We start from the raw sequence: 27,481 nt of genomic DNA on the forward strand, positions 1-27,481 counted from the left end.
GTGTTGTTCAACATTCTTTTCTGACCTCAGTAGTGAAGTGGCATGATGGGAGAGGGTCTGTGTTTATCTTTGGAGTAAAGAAAAGAGCTGTTCCCTCCTAAGCCCAGCATTGTGGAGACACATAAACTACAAGGAACAAGATTCTGGCCCAGTCACTCCTCTGGATTGGGTGTTACTTCGCTACTGTTAACATGGAATGATTGGGTGTTAATGGGATTTAGCAGGTTTCCCTCCAAATGGGGAGAAGATGGGCCTTGCTGGAGAGTATGTTGGAAGGATGAAGGAAAAAAAATGACCTTGAAGTTCTTTCAGCTTATTGAAATGCCTCCTGTGTGCCACTGGGCACGTAGGCAGTGGGTCTACATCAGTGAATAGTAAGTCTAACCCAGCAAAGCCTGCAGCTATTCTGGCAGTGGCCTGCAATATAAGGGGGCTTCCAAACTAATATTTGATGGATTCTGTCCTCTAGGGGTTTACAGTCAAGGGAAAGGAGTGCATTCAGAAGAGTTTGGCAACAATACAAGGCATCGTTCTCATTCAGCAAATTAATATTGAGTACCTACCTATGAGTTAGGCCATATATTATGTGCCAGAGAAATGAAGGTAGAGACATGGCCCTACCCTCATGCTCAAACACTGTTGTGACTAAAGACGGGAAGAAGAAAGGAAAAAGTAAATGGTAGGTGATAAGAAAGAAACTAACAGGAGGCTGCTGGAATGACAGTGGAAACTACTTTAGAAAAGATGACCTGAGGAAGGACTTTCTGGCTGAGACAAAAAGTACCCTTTTGTAGAACATTCTTAGCAAAGACCTTGAGGTGGGAAAATGATTAGCACCGAAAAAAAGGCTGGAGGATGGGGCCCAAGGTGGAGGGTTGAGGTGAGATGTTAGGCGGATTATGCAGAGCCTGGTAGGCCGTGGTAGTCAATTTAACTGGATAAACTTGTGCCAAGCCCAGTGCTAGCACCTGGCACTAGAACTTGGGACATACACTTTAAAGACTGAACTCCTTAAAAAAGCCCTCGAGGCTCTGGCTCCTGTGTGGCCCCTGGTACACCCACTGGCCCCTGCAGTTCCCTCCCCAGCCGCACCCCACGGGGACCAGGGAGCCCCGGAACCAGTGTGGAGTACCAGCCTCTCTCCTGCGTTCGACCTCCTCCGTCACCAGAGGGCGCAGCGAGCAGGTCGCCCCCCCACTAACCGCTCATCCCTCGAATAAGGGACGCACAGGGGGCGCGATGCCGACTGCAGAACCGCTTCCACCTCTGGGCTCTGAGCCGCGGTTTAGGACCTCCCGCTAAGGCCTGCCGCATCCCGAGGAGAAAACAAAAGCCAGGTCCAAGCCTGCAACGCCCAGCCCCGGTTTCAGCGCTTACTCGGCGCGCGCTGCATCAACCCTGCGGCAGGAGGCGGAGCCCGGGCTCTCGCCCCGCCCACCCCAGCTCACGTGAACAACGCCGCGGCCCCGAGGCCGGAAGCGCTCGCGAGCCGGCGTGCACGCGCTCCTGTTTCCAGGCGCCGCAGGGTTCCCGGAGCTTCGGCCCCACCGCGTGCCCGCGCGCGCCCTCACGCTCACACTCACGCTCGTTCCCGGGTTCTCGGGCGGGGAGGGCTCGGAGGCAGTTGCGCCTGCGCTGCCCAGCCTGGTCCCCGCCCCCAAGCGCGCCGGGCTCTAGCGGCACCGCCGCCATGTGTTCGTTAGCGTTGGGCGCAGATGGTGGGTACCCCGGCCCCTCAGCACCTAGGCCGCGACCCCGTGGGGCCGGTGAAAGCCCCTCCCCTCCCCCTGCGCCCGGGACGCGGAGCCGGGGTGGTGGGGCCCGCAAAGAGGGAGGTGGAGGTGCGGGGGAGGGCCCACCGGGCCCAGAGCGTTCTCGCTTTGCTGCCCCTCGTCCGCCCTCCTGGCACTGGGGTCCGAGGCAGAGCTGACCGTTTGCGTGTGCTAGGCGGCCGGGGCGCTGTGGAGGAGGAGGAGGACCTGCCAGGACTGTCAGACAGCGGTGACGAGGCCTCCTGGGAGGATGCGGAAGATGCCGATCTCCCCCACGACAAGCAGCAGACCCCCTGCCTGTTCTGTGACAGGTTCGTCCACCTCAGCGCGAGGCGCCAGCCCTAGGGTGGCCGGGCCCCGTGGGTCTGTGTGGTCTGCTCCTCTGGAGTCCAGCCCAAGTGGCTGCCCTGGAAGTCTGGAGCCCGTGCTTTGGAGTGAGGGTTTGTTGAGCCGGAAGACCCACAGTGGTTTCCAGGGAGGAACCATGAACTGGAAGCCAGGTTACACTGCTTCACTTTGACGGGCCTCAGTTTCCTCTTGTGTAAAATGAAAGGGTTCTGGGCCGGATCTGTGGTTCCCACATCTGGTTGTGCACCTCTGTCACCTGAGACACTTAAGAAAAAAATACACAGATGCTAAACTGCACCTCAGTCCTTCTAAATCAGGGATAGGGTCTAGGAATCCGTTTCTACAAAGACGCTAGCTGAAGTGATTCTAAAGAGTAACAAGTTTGGGAGTCACTAAACTTGATTAATCCCTCAACCTTCTAGAACCGTTCAGGCTCTCCCATTCTATAATTCTTTGACAGTTAGAAAGCTTATCAGGTGTAATAGTTCCATTTGAGCCGTTTAAAGAATCACCTTTGTTAGGGGCTCCCCCCCCAATTGAAGGGGAAGGAATTGATACTATTTTCACTTAGGGAAAAAGACGCTGCAATACCAGTAACTTGTTCAAAGTCACAAAGCTGTGGTTTGTCTTATAACCAAATCCATGTTTTTTCCACTTAAAATTCTGCCTCTTCATCTTTGACTTTGGCTGCTGTCCTGGGCAAGTGGGCGTGAAAGAGGCCTGGTTGGCACTGGCCAGTGTTACTTTAATAAACATTTTACCAGTATCCCCTGAGTCTCAGCATGGTGCTGATTGGTGGTATATTAGCTTCTGATGATTCGTCATTGTTCCCACGTGTAGCCTCATGTGGGTAGGTACGGGATGTCTGCATATACTGTAGTCGTCAAAAAATAATATTTATTGAGCATCAGGGAGGTACTTCTTTGTGATAGGCTGTGTAAATACTGTATAAATAAGCTCTCTCGGTAAACGTTTGTTGAAAACTGCTGCATATGTGCTAAGCATATAGAAGAGGTAATGCAGGCTCTCTGCCGTGTGTTCTTATTACACGTCCTTCAGTTTTGCAGGTCACAGAATAAAGGAGCTTGACCCTCACAGTGTCTATAATACAAATCCTTGGGGAGCACTGTAAGACCACTTTTTGAAATATGGCACTTTGGGAATTTACCAGCTATAAAATTACATTTTATGCTTTATTTCTAAAAGCAGTTTGAGCTGTGTCAGTTCAGAGCCTCTGAAAGCAGAGTTGATACTTAGAGGAGAAAAGAATCTTATGCAGTGAATTTTTCAGGTCTTAAGAGACACAGTCTATCAAAGGGAGTTCTCTTTCTTAGAAGCCTTATGATAAATTCAGTGCTATTATTTGGCAAATTCAGCTCAACATTTTAAAGGGTGGTTTGTTTTAGGTGTAAAATGGGACTCAGAAGTACTAATTCTCTTTAGGAGTGCTGGGTTCCTCTCTACAGGTGTGTTTGGTTTTTTTTAATTAATTGGAAGTAAAACTGGAAACCTGCAGAGTGAGGGGGAAAAGTTTATATCTAACATGAAGTCAATATTTAGACTTCTTAGGGGACTATTTCATGAAGCTGTTGCTTGGTTTTTCAGGTTATTTACATCTGCTGAAGAAACATTTTCACACTGTAAGTCTGAGCATCAATTTAATATTGATAACATGGTTCATAAACATGGTGAGTAATTTTTAGAATAAAGAAAATTTTAGTTGAGAAATTTAAATTCAAACATTATGTTTTTCCAGACCATTCCTTTCCTGTACAAATCCAATATAGTGAAACACATGACAACAACTTATGAAAATGGCGTGTTTTTGACAAATGGCTTTTGAGGAAAGATTGATAAATAAGTCATTCTTCTAGATACGATTGACTGTATTTAAGCTTAAATTGCCTTCACAACGAAAAAGGAAAAAAAAACCCAAAAAATCCTTGGCATGTGATTACATTTTAATCATTTTAGAATTAGGAAGACAAGGGGCATGGATATTAGAATTAGGGAGAGCAAAGGATAGAGGTGGTCTTTGGAAAAGGAGGTGGATCATTATGAAAAAAGACAACTTATCAGGTCAAAGCATAACATGGACTTCAAGGCATACAAGATTGAGTTTTATAAGGAGTTTGGTAAGAGAGTGTGGAAAAAGCGAGTGCTAAAGTTAAGGTGGTAATCCAGAGATTCAGCTGATGATTCTATTGAAACTTGCATCTAAACATACTTAAAATTAAAGCCTTCTAATTTAAACGAATATAGAAGAGCTACAGTATCCCACTAATATTAACTAAATACAGAATTGGCTTTTTGGTCCCTGTATTTACTAACAACTAGAAAGGACCTTACTGAAGAATACCAAATATTAGGCAGATTTGGGGTCTCAGATAAACATATGATACAGTATGTTTATGAATCATAAATTCAACTGCAACTACTTTTGTAAGATACAAGTGACTTAGTTTCATTTTTTTTCATGTTTTTAATGTGCATTTTAAAACTGAATTGAAACCGTACTTTATATTATTTTATATCTTTTTCAATACCAAATAGGGGCTTTTGTGTGCTATTACGCATATGAAACATTTTTATATGCTGGTATGTTCTCATAACAGTATTTCTCATGACAAATAATAATTGGTTGGGTATGCTATTGCTTTCCCTTATTTTAAATGCTGCTTCATTTCTGAAAAGATGAGAACCAGATAACAAGCCTCACTATTTTTTTCATTTGCATCATTTAACTTAATGTAAAATCTAGTATACTTTGTATACTCTGTGTCCTGGCAAAATTATAGTTTGGTAGGTACCATAAAAATTGGGGATTTAGAAACTTTAGTATCAACTCTCGTATTAGCTGCCAAATACTTGGTAAAATCAAGGGCCTAATTTTCCTCATCTGTATTGTTCTGATAAGTGAGTAGAATTCTAAAAATTAATTTCTGATTTTTCAGAAATGCAAGAAAAGCACTTAAAAATTTGTCCTTTCTGGCTGTTTCTCAATTAAAATATTCTGAAGTGTCAGAGTTACTGTTTCTAGTTCTTAATAAAAAATTCAAAACTTTTAAGTAGTAGTTGAGAGGACAGAAATATTTTATTGTCTAACCAGAGAAGCATCTTCGGAGCAGGTTAATGAAACAAAACTCATGTTAAAATAAGTGCATTATTTTTTTTTTCCCTTTTAGGACTTGAATTTTATGGATACATTAAACTAATAAATTTTATTAGACTTAAGGTAAGGTGGTAGCTTAATCTACAGTTTTGTTTAAAACCTAAAGAAGTACTACAGCGATTATCAATGCACCGATTTTTAAAAGAATATGAGGAACTGCTGTATAAGGAACTGTTATAAATTTGACACTCATCATATTGGGGGAATCATGGACATTAGGAACTAGCACAACATACAGCACCAAGTAAATGGATACATACCGTACTTAAGTGTGGTTTTTAATTTTGTGTAAGAGATGAATCAATGTTATGTGGCAAAGTAATTCACTGTCAGATAAAGGGGAATACTGATAGTCTTTCTGTAAAATCAGAAATAATTTCTAGTGCGATTTTTAAGTGCTTTGGTTACTCTTTTTGTTCTGTTTTTTAAATACTTTGTTCTAGTCAGTTGATGTTTATATTGCCATTTCCTCAAATCCAAACAATATAAAACTGTGCATTGAAACAATTAAGCAGTCATCCAGTCAAGTTAATGAAATAGCCAGTGAACATAGACTGTTTAAATAGAGATTTTGTGTGATGTAGACATGATTTCCTTTTTGTTTAATTTTCCCAGTTTTTTGGTAGGGGGATTTTGTGATTATGTGCAGTGAAAAAATATGCAATTAATTTTACTTCCAGAATCCTCCAGTTGAATATATGAATTCCATATACAACCCAGTGCCTTGGGAGAAAGAAGAGTATTTAAAGCCGGTATTAGAAGATGACCTTTTACTTCAATTTGGTAAGATGAACATATGGTATCTACTTTAAAGCAGGGTCATTTGTTATGGCAAAATAGTGGTTAGGTGTTACGGGAAAATGTATCATCCCCTTGATTCTCTAAAGACCTCGTCAGGTAGTTGGTTTCAGAAGGAACGTTAAGTCACTTAGAAAGTGAGAGTCACGCTAACGGTTACCAGGGAGGAATATGAGCTTGGGTTAAACATTGTGTAAAAGATGTTTTGAAACATAGGGAGACTTGAGAGAATAATTTTTAGTTGTCAGACTGATTTTTAATGTAATTAAAATCGATGAAATTTTAAATTTAAATAAAAAAAATTAAATCAGTATATTTAATAGATTTAAGTAAATTTAATAATATTGCTGTTTTTACCTCATAATACAATCAGATACATGACTTTTCTTAAGACATCTAATTTATGGAGCTTTTGTTTTGGTGCAGGACAGATTCCACGAAAATTCCCCACGTATACTAACTCTTAAGCCTCCCTTGTGGCAGGGTCACTCGTCTTTTGACTGTAGCTTTCTTAGTTTCTTGCTCTGTGCTTTGGTTCATTCCTTATTGAACAGGAATCTTAGGAAAATTCTGTTGGCTCTCTATAGGTCTAATTTGTTGGAGTTCATGATTTATTATTATTTTTTAAATTTATGCTTTCTTTCATGTTTTTTGTGCCAGTTAGGTGAGATAGAGGGGTTTGCTGTCTTCGGATCAGCAAGACCATTCTAAACAGACACATACCTTCTCAGATAGTAGTTTGACAGTGTGTATTTGGGCAGTCCTTTGGTAAGTGGGAACTGTGGAAAACCACTCATTTCCTTGAGAAGTACCATCAAGAGAAGTTGTGTGCAGTGTGATGCAGTAGTAAGAACCTTAATGTAGGATTCAGGAACTAAGTGACCCTGGACAAAGCACTTAAGCTTTCTGTTTTTTAGGTCTTCATCTATAAAATGAGAACTAGGGCCAGATTTCCAACTTTCTACCTCTAAAATTTGGTGAGGCCTAGGTTGATTCTTTCCCATTTTTACAACTTCTATTAAATTTTATTTCTCCTCAAAGTAACCAAAGTGATCTCTTTGATACATGACAAAGTGCCCACTAGGTGTTCTTTGTGACTCCCTAAACTCGAAATTGAACACTCACAGGTTGAAAGTAGTATGTTAAATACTTTAGAAATATGAAGAAATGAATCTTTCACATTGGGAGCCCACAATCTAATAGTAGGAGTGTTTTGTTTTTGAATGACTGTTCTGTATTATAAGATAAGGTGGAATATAGTAAGTTTCATGAGAAGTAGGAAGAATAGTGCAGTTCAGAAGAGAAAGAGATTACTCAGATCAACAGATACCGAGTGCTATTTGCTGGTCACTATGGATACAGATCGGTATTGATCTCTTCACTCTCCAAAGGTATATTAACTTAACTTCTTTCAGACTTAATTTTAATTTATAAAAAGGTGATAATGACACCTACCTTATAAAATTGTTACAAAGATAATGCATATTAGCACAGTGCCTGTCAGAGAATAAGTGCTTAATGAAGGAGAATTTATTGTTATTAGTAAATAAGTTCTAAGGAGTTTAGATGAAGAAGTCACGACCGAGCTCTGAAACAGTTAAGGGGCCTAGTAAAGGAGGTGGAACTTGAATTGGGCATGCTAGTTAGTGCACCGCCCGTGCCTCTCAAAGGATCTGTGGGACCTCCCTGGCGGCCTGGTGGTTAGGACTCCGTGCTTCCACTGCAGGGGGCACGGGTTTGAACCCTGGTCAGGGAACTAAGATCCCACAAGCCGCACGGAACAGCCAAAAAAAAAAGCAAAAGATCTGTTCTCCTGGCCATTGGTGTAGAGAGATGGAAGAGAAGGTTCTTCATTCTCATGGCTCCTGGCTTGATTACTGACTATTTCACCTGCACTGTCTTTCAGTAAATAGTTATTGAGCATCTGCTTTGTATTAGGCTTTGAGAATATAAAGATGACTAAATTTAAAAAGGAGATAACTAAGAAAATAGGCAATGAAAGTACAGTGTAAGTGGGGAGAAGTAACTATACTGATGGAGAAACCTGGCAAACACTGCCTTAGCCAGGTAATGAAGGTTAACATCATTGGTGATGTAATGTCAGTGGTATGGACCCTTTATATCATGTGATGAGAATGGCACTTTACCTCAGTGGTCTTCCTCCCAGGCCAGTAATCTCAGTCTAACCATGAAAAACCGTGAGACAGACACAAAGTGAGGGACATTCTACAGACTGCCTGACCAGTACTCCTCGAAACTGTCCATGTCAAGGGAAGCCTGAGAAGCTGTTGTAGCCAAGAGGGGCTTAAGGAGACATGACAACTAAACATATGTGGTATCCTGGATGGGATCTTGGGACAGAAAGGGGACATTAGAGGAAGACTAATGAAATCTGAGTGAATAAAATGGAGTTTAGTTAATTTTTTTTAAAGTATGGTATAATATTTGAAACATATTCCACAAAGGGTTAATATCCTTTTTACATAAAAGACTCTTGAAAATTAAGGGACAAAGGATCAAAACAGTTGATAGAAAAATGGGGAAAAATTCTACCAAAAAGAGGTAGGAAAATAGCCCAATAGCAAGATACCATTTCTCACCTCTCAGACTGGTAAAAATTTTTACAATGTGACAACACATTCTGTTGACAAAGCTGTGGAGAGACAGGCACTGTCCTAAGATTGCTAGTAGAATGCAGATTTAGCAATACCTAAAAAACTGAACATGCGATTTTTTTTTTTTTTTTTTGCTGTACGCGGGCCTCTCACTGATGTGGCCTCTCCCATTGCGGAGCACAGGCTCCGGACGTGCAGGTTCAGCGGCCATGGTTCACAGGCCCAGCCGCTCCGCGGCATGTGGGATCTTCCCGGACCGGGGCACGAACCCATGTCCCCTGCATCGGCAGGCGGACTCTCAACCACTGCGCCACCAGGGAAGCCCAGTAATGTTTTTTATAGCCTTCATATAATCAAAAAAATCAACAATTGAAACAACGAGGATATATGTATACAAGGGTGGTGCTGGTGCAAAATGGAATGCAGGCACTAACAGATGAACTGAACTGTAATACAAAGGAATAATGTAACCATACTGCAGGGAGTGGGGAGGAAAAGAACTAGGTGAGTAACTGAAACCTTTAATGGATGTTGTGCTGAGGCTACAGATAAAAAGAACTGCATCAACGTTGTAATCCAGTAAGAAAAGGCATTTCTTGCAGGGTAAGAATTAGCAATTCTGACGCTATTTTTGTGTATGCTAGAATGGAACATGTAAGTTAATAATTTATGGATGGGGCTTCCCTGGGTGGCACGGTGGTTAAGAATCTGCCCGCCAGTGCAGGGGACACGGGTTTGAGCCCTGGTCCGGGAAGATCCCACATGCCGTGGAGCAACTAAGCCCATGCGCCACAACTACTGAGCCTGCGCTCTAGAGCCCGCAAGCCCAACTACTGAAGCCCGCACGCCTAGAGCCCGTGCTCTGCAACAAGAGGAGCCACCACAATGAGAAGCCTGCTCACCGCAACGAAGAGCAGCCCCTGCTCACCACAACTAGAAAAAGCCCACACACAGCAACAGAGACCCAACACAGCCAAAAATAAAAAAATAAAATTAATAAATTTATTTTAAAAAATTATGGATAAAAGCCAGGTTTCTCACAGTTGGAGAATGAGGTTTCAGATAGGGAAATGAAGGATGAAATGAGTCCTGTGTTGACAAATTGGAATCAGAAGTGTCAGTGTAAATTCATAGTTTTTCTTATACAGACAGACAGATACAGAAATGTAGATGTGTGTGTGTGGGGGGGGGGGGTTAGTATAATACATATACTTCCGAGCTGTGCTGAAAGGGCCTAGAAAAACCCCAGTAGCAATGATCATACCTAGTGCCCAGATCTTGATTTATAATCCTTTATTAATAAAAGGAACCAAGGGTCCTTAGAGAGGTGATTGATTTCCAGGTGGGGCAGAGAAAATACAAGATAAGTCTAGGACACCTTGTTCCAGAAAATTAGGAAGTACTTAAGAAAAAGTGGGGGAAGAGGGGACTTAACTTAAAGAACACAGGAACCAACCTGAAGGACCTCCTAGTGGCCAAAGCTAGAAAAATTTAATCAATACAGAAAATGACAGTATTGGGTTTTAACCCATAGGATAAAGTAAATGTCCATGAATTCTTCTTGACATGAATAAGCAACCAAATAAATGGGAAGGAGTAGCTCCACTTCAGCGTAGAATTCCTGTTAATAAATGTCAAAGGAAAAAGAGAAACAGAAAATCAGCATTAGGCAAACACCATGGTAGTAACTTGCAGAAAAGAGCAACCCATGCATGCTAAGATTAGTGGTTGAAAATTTAGGCGGGTGAGATAGGATTTGCATAGTTCAAAGTATGTCCTCCAAGAAATTTAACTACAAAGGAGCTGTTAAACTTTTGAGTGGAAAAACTGAGCAGACACTACCATAACCAAGTGATCAAGGTTTACATCAACAGTAATAAGTGTACTGACGCCATGAACCCCTTGGTGTAATGCTCTGAGGAGGCAATGTCATTTCTCTGCTGTTCTTGCCAAAAATGTTAACCTCATTCTAATAATGAAAAATCATCAGATGATCCCAGGTTGAGGGACAGTCTACTAAATTACTGATCAGTGTTCTTCAAAAATGTCAAGATACAGTAATTGGGTGCAGTATTCTATAAATAATTCATGGTGCTGAATATTTTTGTTCAGATCTTTTATGTCTTTTTGGATTTTTAAAAATCTACCTCTATCGGTTGTTGATAGGGGTGTATTTAAATCTCTGACTGTGATTAGAGGATTGTCTTTTTTTGCCATTCTATCAGCTTTTGCTTTGTGTATGTTGAACCTCTTTTGTGAGGTTTATTCTCATTTATAATTGTTATGTCTTCCTGATAAATTGACTATTTGTGTGTGTGTGTGTGTGGTACGCGGGCCTCTCACTGTTGTGGCCTCTCCCGTTGCGGAGCACAGGCTCCGGACGCGCAGGCTCAGCAGCCATGGCTCACGGGCCCAGCCGCTCCGCGGCATGTGGGATCCTCCCAGACCGGGGCACGAACCTGCGTCCCCTGCATCGGCGGGCAGACTCTCAACCACTGCGCCACCAGGGAAGCCCTAAATTGACTATTTTTATGGTAGTTTTCAGCTGCCAAAATGAAGTATCCAGGTGATTTGAACCTCCTGAGACAGAATGTAGATGTGGAAGTTCATCTTCCTGAATATGGTTTAGGACTTTAAATTAGACTGTTTTGATATATTATAGTTATGCATCGTAATGTTTACTGAATTTTTTCTCCTTTTCAAAGCTATACATTTAATATATAATTATCTGTGTACAGTTGGCCGTCATATCTGGGAGTTCTGCATTTTTGGATTCAACCAACCTTGGATCAGAAATATTCAGGAAGGGCTTCCCTGGTGGCGCAGTGGTTGAGAGTCCGCCTGCCGATGCAGGGGACATGGATTCGGGCCCAGGTCTGGGAAGATCCCACATGCCGCAGAGCGGCTGGGCCCGTGAGCCATGGCCGCTGAGCCTGCGCATCCGGAGCCTGTGCTCCGCAATGGGAGAGGCTACAACAGTGAGAGGCCCACGTACAGCAAAAAAAAAAAAAAAAAAAAAAAATTCAGGAAAAAAAAATTCCAGAAATTCAGAAAGTAAAACTTGAATTTGCTGCCCAGTGACAATTATTTACATTGTATTTATAACTATTTGTATAGCATTTACATTGTGTTAGGTATTATAAAGAATCTAGAGATGATTTAAAGTGTTATATGTAAATACGCCATTTTATCCAAGGGCGTGAGCATCTGCGGGTTTTGGTATCCGAGGGAGGGGGGTCCTGGAACAAATCCCCCACAGATACCAAGGGACAACTGTGTTATTAATGCTAACAGCTTTTATTCTGTTTTGTGTCCCCTGCATCGGCGGGCGGACTCTCAACCACTGCGCCACCAGGGAAGCCCGAATCTGTAGTTTTTTAAAGCAACGGGTCAGTATTCTGCTAGACTGTTTAGAGTTTCGTGGCACACCATACTGCTTTTATAACAAGTTCAATTTAGGCTCTAGTCTCTAAGTTATAATATTATCATGTATTTGTGAAGCTTAGTTATTTTGTCCCAGCTCTAAAGAAGTGTTGCAGGTAAAAACTGAATAGGAAAAAAAAAAGTCGTGTTTCCCTCAGAGCTGTACTGAGGAGACAGTATAATATCTGCATTGTTTTCATTGCTTTAAGTTGATTCAACAGTTAATTAGACGGGTCAGTGGACATTGGGATTTTGTAAAACTCACTAGTTCCATATATTAACTTCTGTTTGTAGAGTTAATGATTTACATATATTAACTTCTGTAGCAGAAGTTAATGATTTACATATAGTGAAATTAAATTTAAATCAAGAATTTTTAATAATATTAGGAATTAGGATATTTAATAATGTCAGCAATAAGACAGTGTATAGATTGCACACCACCTTACCCATGATGAAAAAGTTATTGAATGTACAGAATTCCTTACCTACACACTGTCCTTAAGGAATATCTAAATGTCATACCTGTTACTCTACAGATAAAGACCCAGAGGCTGGAGGTGGCCCTGTGTGGTGGCAAGAACACGGGCTGGGAAGGCAGGCATGGGTTTGAATTGTAGTTCCTTCATTAAACAGCTGCATGACTTTGGGCTAGTCAGTTTCTCTGAAATTTATTTTTCCCATGTCTTAAAATAGGGATAAATGTTTATATTTTAGGTTTGTTTTGAAGATGGAATGAGATGTAATGCATGAACTTGAAAGATACCTGATGATCAATAAATATGAGTTTTTTCCTTCTACTTTTTAATTTCTTCCTGGGTTTGGTTCAGTACAATTAATGCTTATTTATGTGTTCAGTTTAGCCAACTAGTGAAAAGTTTAGACTAACAGCATGCTCTTTAAACTCAAATTGGAATAGTTTGGATATTAAATATTTATTTAATTAAAAGTACTAATTTTTCTCAGTTGGCCGCATAATAGGCACTTAGTATATACTTATTCGTAACACATTTATATGTGCTTCATTGTTATAAGATGGCCTGATAGAAATGTCCATTTGTTTATTTAGATGTAGAAGATCTTTATGAACCCGTGTCAGTTCCATTCTCATACCCCAGTGGACTCAGTGAAAATACATCAGTTGTTGAAAAATTGAAACACATGGAAGCCAGGGCACTGTCTGCTGAAGCTGCGTTAGCTGGAGCGCGTGAGGATCTGCAAAGAATGAAGTAATTTATCAATCTTACAGAAAATTAATTGTTTAGATCCCCAAAATAATATAATTCATAAAAAGAATATGGTAAAATATTTCATATACTGGAAAGCACAGTGTAGATATTTAATTTCAATAATATTAAAGGTATGCAGTATTTTTTATACATTGTGGATGTCGTTGATTAACATAAAATTCTGTAGTTTTTATCTGTCCTCTTATATTTCTTTATAATTACTTTTGTACTAATGATAATTGTTCTGGGGAGTGTGTTCCTCCTGAGTGCTTTTTGTTCCTTGATATTGCCTTCCTTTGAATTACCTTATTTCTGATAGATTTCTCCATTTTACTTTTTCTCTCCTGGACTTTTTAAAGTGTAGGGATTAATATTTTTTAGGCTTGTGGAAAATACAGGGTTGAAATTTTTGTTTTTAAAGAATCACAATATAATTATGATGAAGTATATAATCAGAAAACCAGCTACATAGGATGGTTTTCTCTAGTGAGTAGATTAACATTCTGCTGGCTTAGTACTTGTCAGAATTTAATGTGCATACGAATCATCTGGGTATCTCGTTAAACTAGATTCTGATTCAGGAGGCCTGAAATAGGTAGTGTCTGAGATTCTGCATTACTACCAAGTGTATATACCTCTAGCTTAACCTATTAGATTTGTAAGTTGGTTGCTATTGCCCAATTACCCATTTTTGATGGTTTGCCAGAATGTCCAGCAGGAAAAATAGTATAGCTGATTGTAGTTTCCCTTTTTCTGAGATTTTATGCTGGGTAATCTATTATGTGCCTCTTTACACTTCTCTCCCATATATACCTCATAGATTCTTGATGTGTTGTTATCAGAGAAGGAGCTGAGTTTTAGAGCCTGAGCAGATGGTGTTGATGTGTGTAAATAATTCCCAGTTTGGGTCTGCTTTCTGCCTATATAACCCTTCCATGAGATACTATGGTTTTAAAGAATATTCATAGCATTGGAATATGCTATATTGATTCAGCTGCTAAAATAAGATTTTGGAACAATAGAAATAATAAAGTTGAATAAAGTCATAGTGTGCTTATTTTGTTCACTTGAAAGATAAAACAGCCATAGCCTGCAGTTGGCAGTGCTTTTGTGATTTGTAGAAGGAATGCTTCCAACTGGGTTTGAATATGCCATTGCTTAAGATCCAGCAGGGGGAGCTTTCCGTGCTTAAGATAGAATGTGATTTAGAAGGCTCATCACACCCTGCACTCCCTCCCCCCCTCCCCCTTCCTCTTCCTCAGCCTCTAGCCTTTCCTTTTTTCATGGTCCAGTAAACTTGTCTCAAGGGTGTATTTCAAATTGATTACAGACAATTTGCTCAGGATTTTGTGATGAACGCAGATGTCAGAACCTGCTCGTCATCTACAACTGCCATTGCAGACCTCCAGGAGGATGAGGATGGTGTTTATTTCAGCTCATACGGGCATTATGGGATACATGAAGAAATGCTAAAGGTTAGAAAAGAGCACAAACGTACCAAATCCATACTAAAGGAAAAATAGAGTAAAGAAGGTTCTTAATACATATGGGAGAACTGCTTTTTCGGTTTTTGTTTTTTTTGAGAACTGCTTTTTAAATCTTTTTGGTGCTTGATAGCTCATCTTGCATTGAAAAGATTATAGAAGCATCAGAGACACTGTAAATTCTGTTTAAGATCATTATTAATCTTTATTATGAGATTACCTTTTGCTGGGAATAGAACATTCAAAAAAATTGCTGACGATTTTAGTCTTCTCAAGAGCAACTTTTAAATAGGAAGAAAAATACGTTTGCCTTTTAATGTGTGAAGGAAATGATTAATTTTAGTGTTTTAATTAGCAGTACTGACTTTAGTTTGGGCGAATAATAATTCTTTGGTACAAAGTTAATTATAAATAATTCTCACAGTTGTTACGGCATTACTTTTTTACATTTGAAATCATTGCTATATAGAAGAATTTCCTAAATCAGATACTTGAATTTGGTTGGTTTTAAGTTTTATAATGGTAATGTCCATATAAACTATAAGTAGATTTCTAGGTATACCTGGTATATTATGTACATTTTATCATGTATTATAGATTATAAAATAGCAAAATGGTTTTTTAATTCAGTAAAACTGAAAATATCTAACTAGAGTAAAATAAATGTTGGAGTGTAAAAATTACTGAAAACTTTAATGTTTATCTCTGTGAATTTTAGATGCCACTACTTTTTTTTCTTAAAAACCAACAAACGAAAAATTCCTTTCTGAATCCTTCCTCAAAAGATTGGTTTATTTTACGGACACCCCAAGACTGTGTTCCTTGAAACATGCCCATTTAAGATAACCAGGGGTAGTTAATGAGTATATATTTTGTTGAGTCAGTTTTGCAGGATCACAGAGTGGAGGTTTGCTGATTAATAGTAATTGTAATTACTTGGGGTCTTTTAAAGCAATGTCATGTCATTTCTTTGCTAATGACTTGTCACAGTTGGTTGTGCTTTTTGTTGTCACTTGGGTAGTTGCATAGCATTACAAATAACAGTTATAACTGTTGCTAAGTAATAAATTAAGTCCAGAGTGAATTTGTTTAAAAGAAATTGACATACTCCATTTTCTCTGTTAAAATTAATTTTATTGTGTCTAGAATATTTCCTTTAAAGGAGTTAATCTAAGCCCATGTTTGCCGTTATAAATCACCCCATCAATTTCAATGCCATGAACCTTTAATGCTTTTGATATGGTAATTTTAGTTGGGTTTTTCAGACAGATAAGGCTACTGAGACTCCTAGAAGATAGTACATCTGAGTGCTCTCAGTACAGTCATCAGGGAAATCCAGTTTGGACTTACTTCCAAATCTCTGTCCTGGACCCTTGTAGCTCTGTATCAACAACTAGAGGATCTTTACACCTGATGGAATATTTTAAGTCCTTTTGATGTACATATATATTTAAGAAGTTCCAGCTGGAAGTTTCCAGTGCTGTGTTTTCACTTTTAGAGAATCACTTAAGACTCCTTATTAATATAAGTTTCCATGCCTTAATTCCCCTTTGCTGTTATACAATGTAACCACCTTCTCCTTGGAGATAACTTAAGTCTTTATAGGAAATATGGATATATTTCATTCAAAAAGAACTATTTGTCCATTTTATGTTTTGTTAAGTTACATACTGTGGATGAATATGAAATGTGCCTTATATCAAGCAATATTTCTCCTATTTCTTATCAAAACAGTTCTTAGCACACATAATTTGTTCAAGGTTGTGCTACTACTGGAGTCTCACCTGATCTTTATAAATAAATTAAAATTGAGAAGCCATGCATACAGGACTTATTTTTATGCTTAGAATTGGCCTTTTATAACAATATTATTTGGATTTTTTGTTACTTACTAGTCACAGGTATTTTAATGACACTTTTTTGGCATATGTTGTGATTATAATTATAAATAAAGACAGTTTGTAATCTTATTTTCCAGAGTCAAGGTGAAGATAACTTTTTTGAATTCTAGAGATAACGGGATAGTAGTGGACATTAACTTTCAGAATCCTTTGCCACTTTATCTTTCTGAAGAAGAGTCATTGTTGCTAATGTTATAATTCGGAGATGCATCACTCTCCTTTTTTTTCTCCTCAAGTAAAATATTGTTCATCGTGGTGAACATTTATCACAGATTATAGTACCATTAATTTTTCATTACTGCATTTTCCTCATTGTATCTGCAGCTGACTCTTGCATTCTGTCCACCTTCATGAGCCTATACATTTAAAACATACTGTTACTTATATAGGTAAAATTTATAATACATAACTTTTCTGTTGTCTTTAGTCTTATACTTAATTTTTTTTAATATTGGTAGGAATTATTCCATGACACTGTACTAGCCTTAAAAGATTGTCTTTCTTCTTAATATTGGACCTCTAATTTTATTCTTTTGTGCTTCTTAGTTTTACTAGGTTAGTGCAAAAGATAACTTTATTTCTGTTTATTACCTTATTTTATATTGAAGAGTTAGTCTTTTGTTAGAATAAATTTTTAGAAATGGTTTGAGGGCTAGTCTTTGATTTGCTTGAATTTTCATGTTTAGTGAATTTTCCTCTCAAAAATTCATTTATTAAATTGAAGCTCTGCTATGTCCACAGCACTGTGTTTAGTAGACTTTGAATTTCATTGCACCAGTATGAGCATATGAGCAAAAGCAGATGGATATGTAGGAAGAGACTGGATGAAGGATTGTAGTTGAGCTGAGCAGCAGTGCATGGATTTAGGACAGGAGTTGGGATGCTAGTGATTAAGTTAGAGCAGCGGCGAGGCAGTGTGATTGGTGAGAGCTTTCCGAGTGACTGCCTTCTTGACTGATGTTCACCCTTTGTAGGTTTTGTTGTGTCAGCAAAAATCACTGGTTACAGTGTAAGAAGGCTATAAAAATGGTAGAAATGTATGAAATCGTATGTTTTTTTAAAAAAAGACAGTTTTTAAATTAATTAATACTATGTTTAAATTCATTTAAAACATGAAGTTCTCATAGTAATTCTTTTCTTTAAAATTTATTAATTTTTGGCTGCATTGGATCTTCGTTGCTGCACAGGGGTTTTCTCTAGTTGCGGCGAGCGGGGGTTACTTTTCCTTGCGATGTGTGGGCTTCTCATTGCAGTGGCTTCTCTTGTGGCAGAGCACGGGCTCTAGGCTCAGCTTCAGTAGTTGTGGCACGTGGGCTCCAGTAGTTGTGGCTCGTGGGCTCTAGAGCACAGGCTCAGTAGTTGTGGTGCACGGGCTTAGTTGCTCTGTGGCATGTGGGATCTTCCCAGACCGGGGCTCGAACCCGTGTCCCCTGCATTGGCAGGCAGATTCTTAACCACTGCGCCACCAGGGAAGCCCCATAGTAATTCTTAAAATACACTGAGGGAAAGATTTCAGTTTTTAAAATATGATTTAAAATTTTGTTTGTAAAGCAATTAGAAGTAATTCCATCAGAAAACATGGAATTAATTATGGAATTTCCCTTTTTTAGATCCAGCAATTAAGCAAAACAGCTTGCCTTTTAATTTAAGCCCCTCTTTGTACTTTTTTTTAAATCCCAGTATTGGCATAAAAGTTTTTTTGGAGGGTATGGACTGTGTAAAGTTTTATGTTGTAGTATTTAGTGTAACTACTTTTTCTTTTTTCTTTTTTTTTTTTAACCTAGTGTGAAATCGAAAACTAGAATTCCCGGTATGAGTTATTTTTTATCATACTCATTTTACTCACTTGGCAGCAGAGCCCCTTACTGCTGAACTTGCTGTCAGCGTGTGTCTCAGCCGAGGTGATTTAAAAGGAAATCAGCTCTAATGTTCATGCACCAACATAAATGTTAGCATTCAGTGCCTGCCTTGGTCACAGGTCTTGTGAGACTCCATAGTGGAGAAGTCTTGCAATATGGTCTGCGGGGCTCAAGCGATTGACTTTTAGGCTTATAGGCTTTTTTTTTTTTTTTTTTTTTGCGGAACACGGGCCTCTCACTGTTGTGGCCTCTCCCGCTGCGGAGCACAGGCTCCGGACACGCAGACTCAGCGGCCACGGTTCACAGGCCCAGCCGCTCCGCGGCATGTGGGATCTTCCCGGGCCGGGGCACGAACCCGTGTCCCTTGCATCAGCAGGCAGACTCTCAACCACTGCGCCACCAGGGAAGCCCTAGGCTTATAGGCTTTTAAGCATCATTTCCTACTACAGACATTTCTAGAAACAAAACAGGATTATAAATCAGATAGGTGCTGATCAGTGACTTTCTTAGGAAACTATACTCAGTTGAGCTTCATTTTTCATACGTAACTGTAACTTTTACATCTATCTAGTTTGGTTCTTTCCTCCCATATTTTAACTTAGTTCTACCACAGGGAATCAGACTCTAGATTCCAGGCCCTATTTAAAGGAGTAAAACATGTTCATCTTCTACTAGCATTATCACTTGAAGTCTTACAGTGCATGTCAAGATGAAAATATGTACATTTTTAAGAACTTAGGTCTTATTTGACTTTCAGTGTTGTTCTTAAACGTTTTCTTTGTGTGTTGTTGCTATTTCCATTCTTTATTATTTTCTTTTAGGAAAAAAAGATTAGGCTTGGTTTTCCAGGCAAATTGTAGCTATGGAAACTAGAAGTGTGTGATAAATTAGCAGATATCTTCCTTAAATATTTTTATTTGTTCAGACTATCCTGTAAACACAATGTCTTCCTCTTTCTACCCTAGGACAAAGTACGAACAGAAAGTTACCGAGATTTTATATACCAAAATCCACATATCTTCAAAGATAAGGTGAGTAGCACAGACTACAGAATTGTACATTTCATGTGGATCTTGGGCAGCAGAAATCCTCTCTTAGGTCATCATTGTGATAGCAGTTGATTTCATGTACACTGGCTTTATTTCATGGCAAACTTTTATGATGCTGCCCTGTGGTGCAGTATACTGATAACAGAAATGCTGATTGGTGCTGTCATTCAATATACTCTTTTTTTTAAAATTGAAATTAATTAAAATTAATTTTTAAATTAATTAATTACAGTGACATAGCTTAGTTAAACTTTGCTTATCCAGATAATTTTGCTTAAACCATATTTTTGGTTTATTGTGATTCCTGTTCATTTCAAATGTATAAGCTCTGTATCAAAGCACTTTTAATTATTATTTTAGTTTGTGTTAATTAGTTACAAATTAATAATTTTAAGAAGTCATTATTGGTAGGTAGGGTCAAATATTATAAGGTACAATTTATTTTATGTGCTTTCTTTTAAGACCTCATTTATTTACCCTTTTATGAGTTACTTTATTTTTTAAATTTTTTAAATTTTTATTCTTGGCTACATTGGGTCTTCGTTGCTGCACGTGGGCTCTCTCTAGTTGCGGCAAGCGGGGGCTACTCTTTGTTCCGGTGTGCGGGCTTCTCATTGCAGTGGCTTCTCTTGTTGCGGAGCACAGGCTCTAGGCGCTCGGGCTTCAGTAATTGTGGCACGTGGGCTCAGTAGTTGTGGCTTGCAGGCTCTAGAGCACAGGCTCAGTAGTTGTGGTGCACGGGCTTAGTTGCTCCACAGCATGTAGGATCTTCCCGGACCAAGGCTCGAACCCATGTCCCCTGCATAGGCAGGCGGATTCTTAACCACTGCACCACCAGGGAAGCCCTGAGTTACTTTAAATTTTACAGTTAGTGTTAATACTGCCTCAGGTTATTTCGAAGGTGATCTTTCACTTTGTATATGGGTGGGTGTGTTAAAAATGTGTCATTTGTTTTTCCTCCCTTGTGAATTTTTCCATTTTTCTTCTTCACTTTCTCCTTCCCTCCCTCTCTACATTGGCATGGTTATCTAAAAGTTCAGGTTTTCTGTTTCTGTTCCTCCTCATTGGAAATTAGTCCACTAATTTAGTCAAATATATTATCGTCTCTGCCACTTATATACTTTTGCTTGGGAATTTTTCCCCAGTCTTTCTACTTCAAGAACATGTATATTGGTAACATCAGGTTTTTATAATTCCCCTTTCACCTCCATTTCAAAGATACTTCTGTCAGGTGATTTCATGAGCTTTACGTGATGTTGCAGCAGTGATTAACAACCTTTATATGTTGAAAAGCTCTTTCCCTGATTTTTATGTTGTTTGGAATATCGTAGATTGGCTTTTCATTTTCCATACCTGTTTCCTAAGAGCGGTGTTTCACTTGTGACCTAGCCAAGTTGGACCTGCGAAATTTATATGGTGCTCTGATACCTTTTGGCCAAAGCATTACCTATGAGGTAATGGTGGTGTGTGTTTCTTTGTTTTTGCTAATTCCCCTATAGACAAATGATTATTTTATTTTTAAAGTATTAGTTTTTATCAGTTCTTTATACTTGACCTTTTTGTATGCTTTTTATATGTTTTTGCAGCAGAGACTAAGAATTTTTTTTATAGTTTTTATGTTTGCACCCAAGTGCTGAAACAATTTATTTAATATTTGTCTTAAAAACCACATTGTTGGGCTTCCCTGGAGGCGCAGTGGTTGAGAGTCCGCCTGCCGATGCAGGGGACACAGGTTCGTGCCCTGGTCCAGGAAGATCCCACATGCCGCGGAGCGGCTGGGCCCGTGAGCCATGGCTGCTGAGCCTGCGCGTCCGGAGCCTGTGCTCCGCAGCGGGAGAGGCCACAACAGTGGGAGGCCCGCGTACTGAAAAAAAAAAAAAAAAAGTTGCCTTATATTTACAGTTCGATTTTGCCTAGATTTTTATTTTATTTTTTCCTTAATATGTTGTATAGAAATTAACCATGCTCTAGTCTGGGAACAACTAGTCCTGCCTGGCTTCTTAGGAACCATCTACATAGTAATTTTAGACCATGGTGAATCTCTGTGGGCTTCACTTGTAAAATGATTTTTTATGTATAGCTGATTCGCTTTGTTATAAAGCAGAAACTAACACACCATGGTAAAGCAGTTATACTCCAATAAAGATGTTAAAAAATAAAAAATAAATAAAAATACAATGATTTTTTAAACCTTTCTGGTTCTAAAATTTTATGATTTTTGTTTTTGTAAAAGCAGTATCATTTTCTTTCTTTGAGCCATCTTTTTAAAAATACTTTTTGATATGAATGCCATAAGAATTCCTTAAGTAAAAGTAGTTAGAAGTTTCTTTTTCAATATGCTCTGAATAGACTTTTGTGTTATATTATATAAGAAAATACTGAAAAGGCACAAGTATTAGTAAACATAAGGTTAATCATTGGGAAATTAAGTAATTATGAATATTTCTATGTATATGAAGCACATCTTACTGGGTTCATAGACCTCTACACAGTCCCTTTCTGCTTTTAATTTTTCATTTGTAACAGTCTTATAGAAATATTGTATATATTATACATTTTTGGACAAAATACGTGACCATGGAACACATAGAGTGTTTAATTATTTTGTGTTCCACTTACTGCTTTTACTGAAGAGATTAAATCTGCCCAAGTCAGAAAGGGGCTTACTAATAAACAGGGAGTATTTTTCCTTAGTACTTTGCCTAAGATGCTTTCATTTAATTCATCAATGTGTAATTAATTTTGCTTGGCATTTGTGTTTTCTCAAAAGTATACTGTGATGTAAAATATATGTGTGTCAATTTCTAACTCTTTGAAGTATATTCAGGATATAATTTTCTATAATTAATAATATTAAGTAATCTAGAACTTTCATATTTTTAAATGATTTGGGATACTTTTCTTTATATTATACTATGACTACAGATTTTAAAAATATACGACACATATTTAAATAGCATTTGATAATTTATAAAATACTTTCAAGCATGTTGTCTCATTGTTGCTATACAATATACCAATATGGTGTATTCATAGCAGGTATGTATTCATCTCTATTTTTCACATGAGGAAATTTGAAACCAGTAGGTTAATTGACTTTCCCTAAAACAGACAGCTAAAAAAAAAGCAAACAAACGCGGGTTTTAGTCCTAGTCTAGTGCCCTTAACCCTGTGCCACTACACTTTGAAACTGTTATGTTAAAATAGAATGAGTAATTAGGGTGGGATTCATTAGTCATATTTTAATTAACACTATTTTACATATATAAGTCATATAATTTCTGTGTGCCATGACAGAACATGTTCATGAAATTATTTAAATATAGTTCTTTTAAAAAATGTATGAAATAACATGTTTTCTTAAGTTTTATTACCATTGTTTTTGTTTGCTTTTTTCTCCATTAGGTAGACAAATTTCATATCACAGCACTAGCTTCTGTATCATATTATTTAGTGAATGGTAGAGATTTATTTTTCAGAAAGGTGCTTAAATTTAAAATGTCTTCCTTCCTTCATTCCCTTCTCCCTCCATCCCTCCCTTCCTACTTCCTTTCCTTCATTTCTTTCTTAATATTGTTTTAATTCACAAAGCTCCTGTGGAGGACATATGGTTTCTCAGATTTAATTTAACTTTGGGTGGCGTAATTGTGTTATCACTCACTCATAATTAATTTCTATTTGTAGTTCATTGAAGAAATTCACAGTTAGGTGCCTTTTTTATGCTTTTGATTATTATCTAAGTTAAAGTTGACGCACTTTTTCTCTCTTTTTTTTTTTTTAGAAACAGTGAATCACATTCCTTCATCATTTTATAAAATAACGTTAGTGTATTCTGTTAGCATTTCTACCTCTTTCTTTGATTCTACCAGATTTTAGTTTATTTGCCCAACTACCTAAATCTGAGCTAGATGTAATAAATAATTAGTATATAATTTAAAATATAATTTAAATATAGGCTTTAAAAAGCAGATTGACCTATGTATGTTTGAGTGCTACCTTTACAAATTACTAGCTCTATGATTCTGGATCTGTTACTTTCCTTGTCTGAGGCTCTCCTTCCTTCAGAAAAGGTTAAAGAAGAATTTTATATATATATGTATATAAATTATATATGTGTGTGTATGTATAGTCTTAAAAAAGAACACACACTCTAATTGGAGTAAATGATACATACCCTTCTGTACTTAGCTTTTGTAGCTCAGCAATTTCTCTAAGATAATTCGGTATTAACATTATTTTAATGGCTCAAAAACCCAATGTAAAATTGTCCATAAATTGTTTTAAGTTATATTAGAAATAATGCTGCATGTAAAAATATAAAATATTAAAAATCTTTTTATAAATATGAGAGTAGAATAATAAGATAAATTCCTAGCAGTGGCCTCCCTAGGTCATTCTACCCAGGATGGTTTTAGTGCTGCCAACTTGTCTTTCCAGAAACTGTGTGGGTGTTGATATTCCCAAATACCATTGCCAAAGCCCTGTGCTATCAAACTTCTAAATTCCACACTGATCTGTTATTTTTAATTTTTTAATTTTGCAAATATCTTATTTCAATGAAAGTTCTTGGGAAGTTATCACTTACTATTGTGTTATACATATATATTTTTTGTGTTTTTTTGTGTTTTTTTTTTTTTTGCGGTACGCGGGCCTCTCACTGTTGTGGCCTCCCCCGTTGCGGAGCACAGGCTCCGGACACGCAGGCTCAGCGGCCATGGTTCATGGGCCCAGATGCTCTGCGGCATGTGGGATCTTCCCAGACCGGGGCACGAACCCGTGTCCCCTGCATCGGCAGGTGGACTCAACCACTGCGCCACCAGGGAAGCCCGTGTTACATATATTTTTATATTTTATGCCACATAATATTTCAAACTGATATACTATAACCATACTATAAATATATATGCTCTGTGTTATAGTATTTTCTTGATGTTGTGGTTAATATATTTTATTTGTAACATTAAAAAAATAGTTTTGCTTGCAGTGATGTTGTATAGATTGCACCTTACAATTTTAAACTTTCTTGTGTGTGAAGTGCTTATGTTAAAATGTGCTGACTCACCCAGATAGGCCACATGTGCAGGAACAGTCACATTCTCCCTGTGGAGCCATCTGGGCCACGTCCTTCTGAGAGCAGTAGCCTTTTGGCAACCTTATTTCTTCAATAGAAATTAGACTGTTTAGATTCTGTCTCTTCTGGAGTCAGTTTTGGTGTATTATATTTTCAAGATATAATGGAACAGGGCTTCCCTGGTGGCGCAGTGGTTAAGAATTCGCCCGCCAGTGCAGGGGACACGGGTTTGAGCCCTGGTCTGCGAAGATCCCACATGCCGTGGAACAACTAAGCCCGTGCGCCACAATTACTGAGCCTGCACTCTAGAGCCTGCAAGCCACAACTACTGAGCCAGCATGTCATAACTACTGAAGCCCGTGTGTCTAGAGCTTGTGCTCTGCAACAAAAGAAGCCACTGCGATGGGAAGCCTGTGCACCACAACAAAGAGGAGCCCCCGCTCGCCGCAACTAGAGAAAGCCCGCGTGCAGCAACTAAGACACAACACAGCCAAAAATAAATCAATTAATTAATTTTAAAAAAAGATGTAATGGAACAGACTTCACTTACACTAGTAAACAATGCAGAAGATAAAATGTGTAGGAACAGACTTAACTAATGTGCAGGACGTAGATGAAAAAGATTTTTTAAAACCCCAAACTCCTGAAGAACATAACAGATGATTTAAACAAATTGAAAGTCATACCATGTTCCTGAATGGAAAACACAAAATAAAATTGTCTGTGTTCCATAAATTTATATTTTAGTGCAATCCCTATAAAAATGCTAAGACTTAAAAACAAAACAAAGAAACCATAGACAAGCTGATTTTCTTGTTCTTGTGGGAAAATAAACATATAAAATTGTCCAGAAACACTGTGAAAACAATTGGCAGTGAGGGTGCACCAGCTTTACTAGACAGAAATTCTGCCAAGCTTCTATAATTAGAATAATTATTGGTACGTGATTGTACAGATTAATGGAGCAGAATAAAAATCTAGAAATAAACCAAAATATACACAGATCTCCAGAGGGATCCCTTCCTCTCCTCTGTCATGTGAGGACACAGCAAGAAGTCATGTCTGTGAACCACAAAGCAGGCCCTCACCAGAGTCAACCTGTGCCTTGATCTTAGACTTTCCAGCCTCCAGAACTGTGAGAAATAAATTTCTGTTGTTTACAAACCACTTAGTTTATGGTATTTTTGTTATAGCATACTGAATGAATTGAGACAGGGACCTTCAGCATTCACTAAAATTTCTGTGTGTTTTGGTCTGTCCCCATGACATAATCACCTCCGAAAGGCCCCAGCTTCTAATACCATCACCTTGGGGGTTAGTATTTCAACGTGTGAATTTCGGGGGGATGCAAACACAGACTGTTTAATAACATGTTGGGACAATTGGTTAGCTTTCTGAACAGAAGTAAAGTTGGAACCATACCTCTTAGTGTATACTATGATTTAAAAAAAAAAACAAAACTGTAGTAATGAAACTATAAATGTACCAGAAGGAAAATAGGAGAGAATATGGGCTAAGTTGGCCTAATTATGATCAAAATCCAGAAGCCATTAAAAGAAAAAATTAATGAGTTTGACTGTTAGTAAAGAATTTCTACATAGCAAAGATCAGTTTAAGCAGAATCAAAAGGCGAAAGATCATATGCTGAGAGAAAACATTTCAAGTCATATTACAAAGGTCTGCTCTTAACTAACAAAGAACTCTTATTTGATAAAATTTGATAAGAGAAATTTGGTAAGAGAAGGACTAACAACTTGGTGGAGAAATGGAGAAAGGCTAAAATAGATGGTTCACATAGAACTACAGATGGCTCTACAACATGTGAAATATGTTGCAAAGCCTCATGATAATGGAAATGCACATTAAATCTAGACCAGTATATCATTATTTTGTACTTGCCATATTGGCAGAAATCTGAAAGTTTGATTATATGGGCTAGTGTCACCTGTGAGGAAATTGGCCCTTACACATTGCTGATTTGAGTCTTCATGAGTAGAATTGCCATATGGTGGGTAATTTATGTTTAGCAGAATTACAAATATGTATATTCTCTCTGACCCAGTGTTTTTATTTCTAGGAATAGATTTACTCCTTTGTACATCTGTAGAGTTACTCATGTATGAATGGGATTAGGTATAATGTTATTTACAGCATTGATTGTCATGGTAAAATTTCAGGAACTACGTAAATGTCCATCAGTAGAGAACTGGATCAGTAGATTATGGTACAACCATGATACGGAATCCTATACAGCTATATAAGAGAAAGAAGTTCTATAAACTGATATGGAAAGATCTCTAAATTATATTGTTAAGGAAAAAAGCAATGTGTAGCACAGTGGGTATAATATGCTTCCATTTGTGTAAAGGAGGGAAGGAAATACATATATAGTATTGCATTGTATATGCATAAAAATTATTTTGAAGGATAAATAAGAAATACACTTTTTGATGTTTAAACTGTATGAATGTTTTACCTAGTGAAAAAGTAATTGTTGAAAAATATAATAGATTCTTAATTCTAGTTCTATTTTTCTTACAGTAGCTTCCCATTACTCAGAGTAAAATCCAAGGGCTTTATGTGATCTGACCCCTGCTTAACCCTGATCTCACCGCCAAGGAACCTTTCTCACCCAGCTCAGCTACAGTGGCCTTCTTGCTTTGCCTGGAATCTTGTGCTTTGCATTTAATATCTTCTATGGCTAGAAGAGACTTCCTCCAGATCTTTGCCTGGCACACTCCTTTACTTCATTTCCTTCTC

General features: G+C 38.3%; 1 protein-coding gene across 2 annotated transcripts in view; it reads left to right on the plus strand.

Annotated features, from left to right (window-relative positions):
* The first annotated feature begins 1,658 nt into the window (after nt 1-1,658).
* The window catches only part of PRMT3 (protein arginine methyltransferase 3), a 136,071-nt gene continuing 110,248 nt past the window's right edge, over nt 1,659-27,481 (plus strand). The window contains exons 1-8 of one of the 2 annotated variants that reach the window (XM_060018608.1): nt 1,659-1,718; nt 1,948-2,083; nt 3,726-3,808; nt 5,306-5,355; nt 5,973-6,075; nt 13,198-13,357; nt 14,688-14,832; nt 19,567-19,632. In XM_060018608.1, coding sequence (XP_059874591.1) covers nt 1,691-1,718; nt 1,948-2,083; nt 3,726-3,808; nt 5,306-5,355; nt 5,973-6,075; nt 13,198-13,357; nt 14,688-14,832; nt 19,567-19,632 — 771 coding nt within the window. In that variant the 5' untranslated portion in view covers nt 1,659-1,690. Of the gene's footprint in view, nt 1,719-1,947; nt 2,084-3,725; nt 3,809-5,305; nt 5,356-5,972; nt 6,076-13,197; nt 13,358-14,687; nt 14,833-19,566; nt 19,633-27,481 lie in introns of those variants that run through there. The other variant, XM_060018609.1, reaches the window with a different exon arrangement.

This window comes from Delphinus delphis, chromosome 8, assembly GCF_949987515.2.
Source record: "Delphinus delphis chromosome 8, mDelDel1.2, whole genome shotgun sequence".
Taxonomy (NCBI): domain Eukaryota; kingdom Metazoa; phylum Chordata; class Mammalia; order Artiodactyla; family Delphinidae; genus Delphinus; species Delphinus delphis.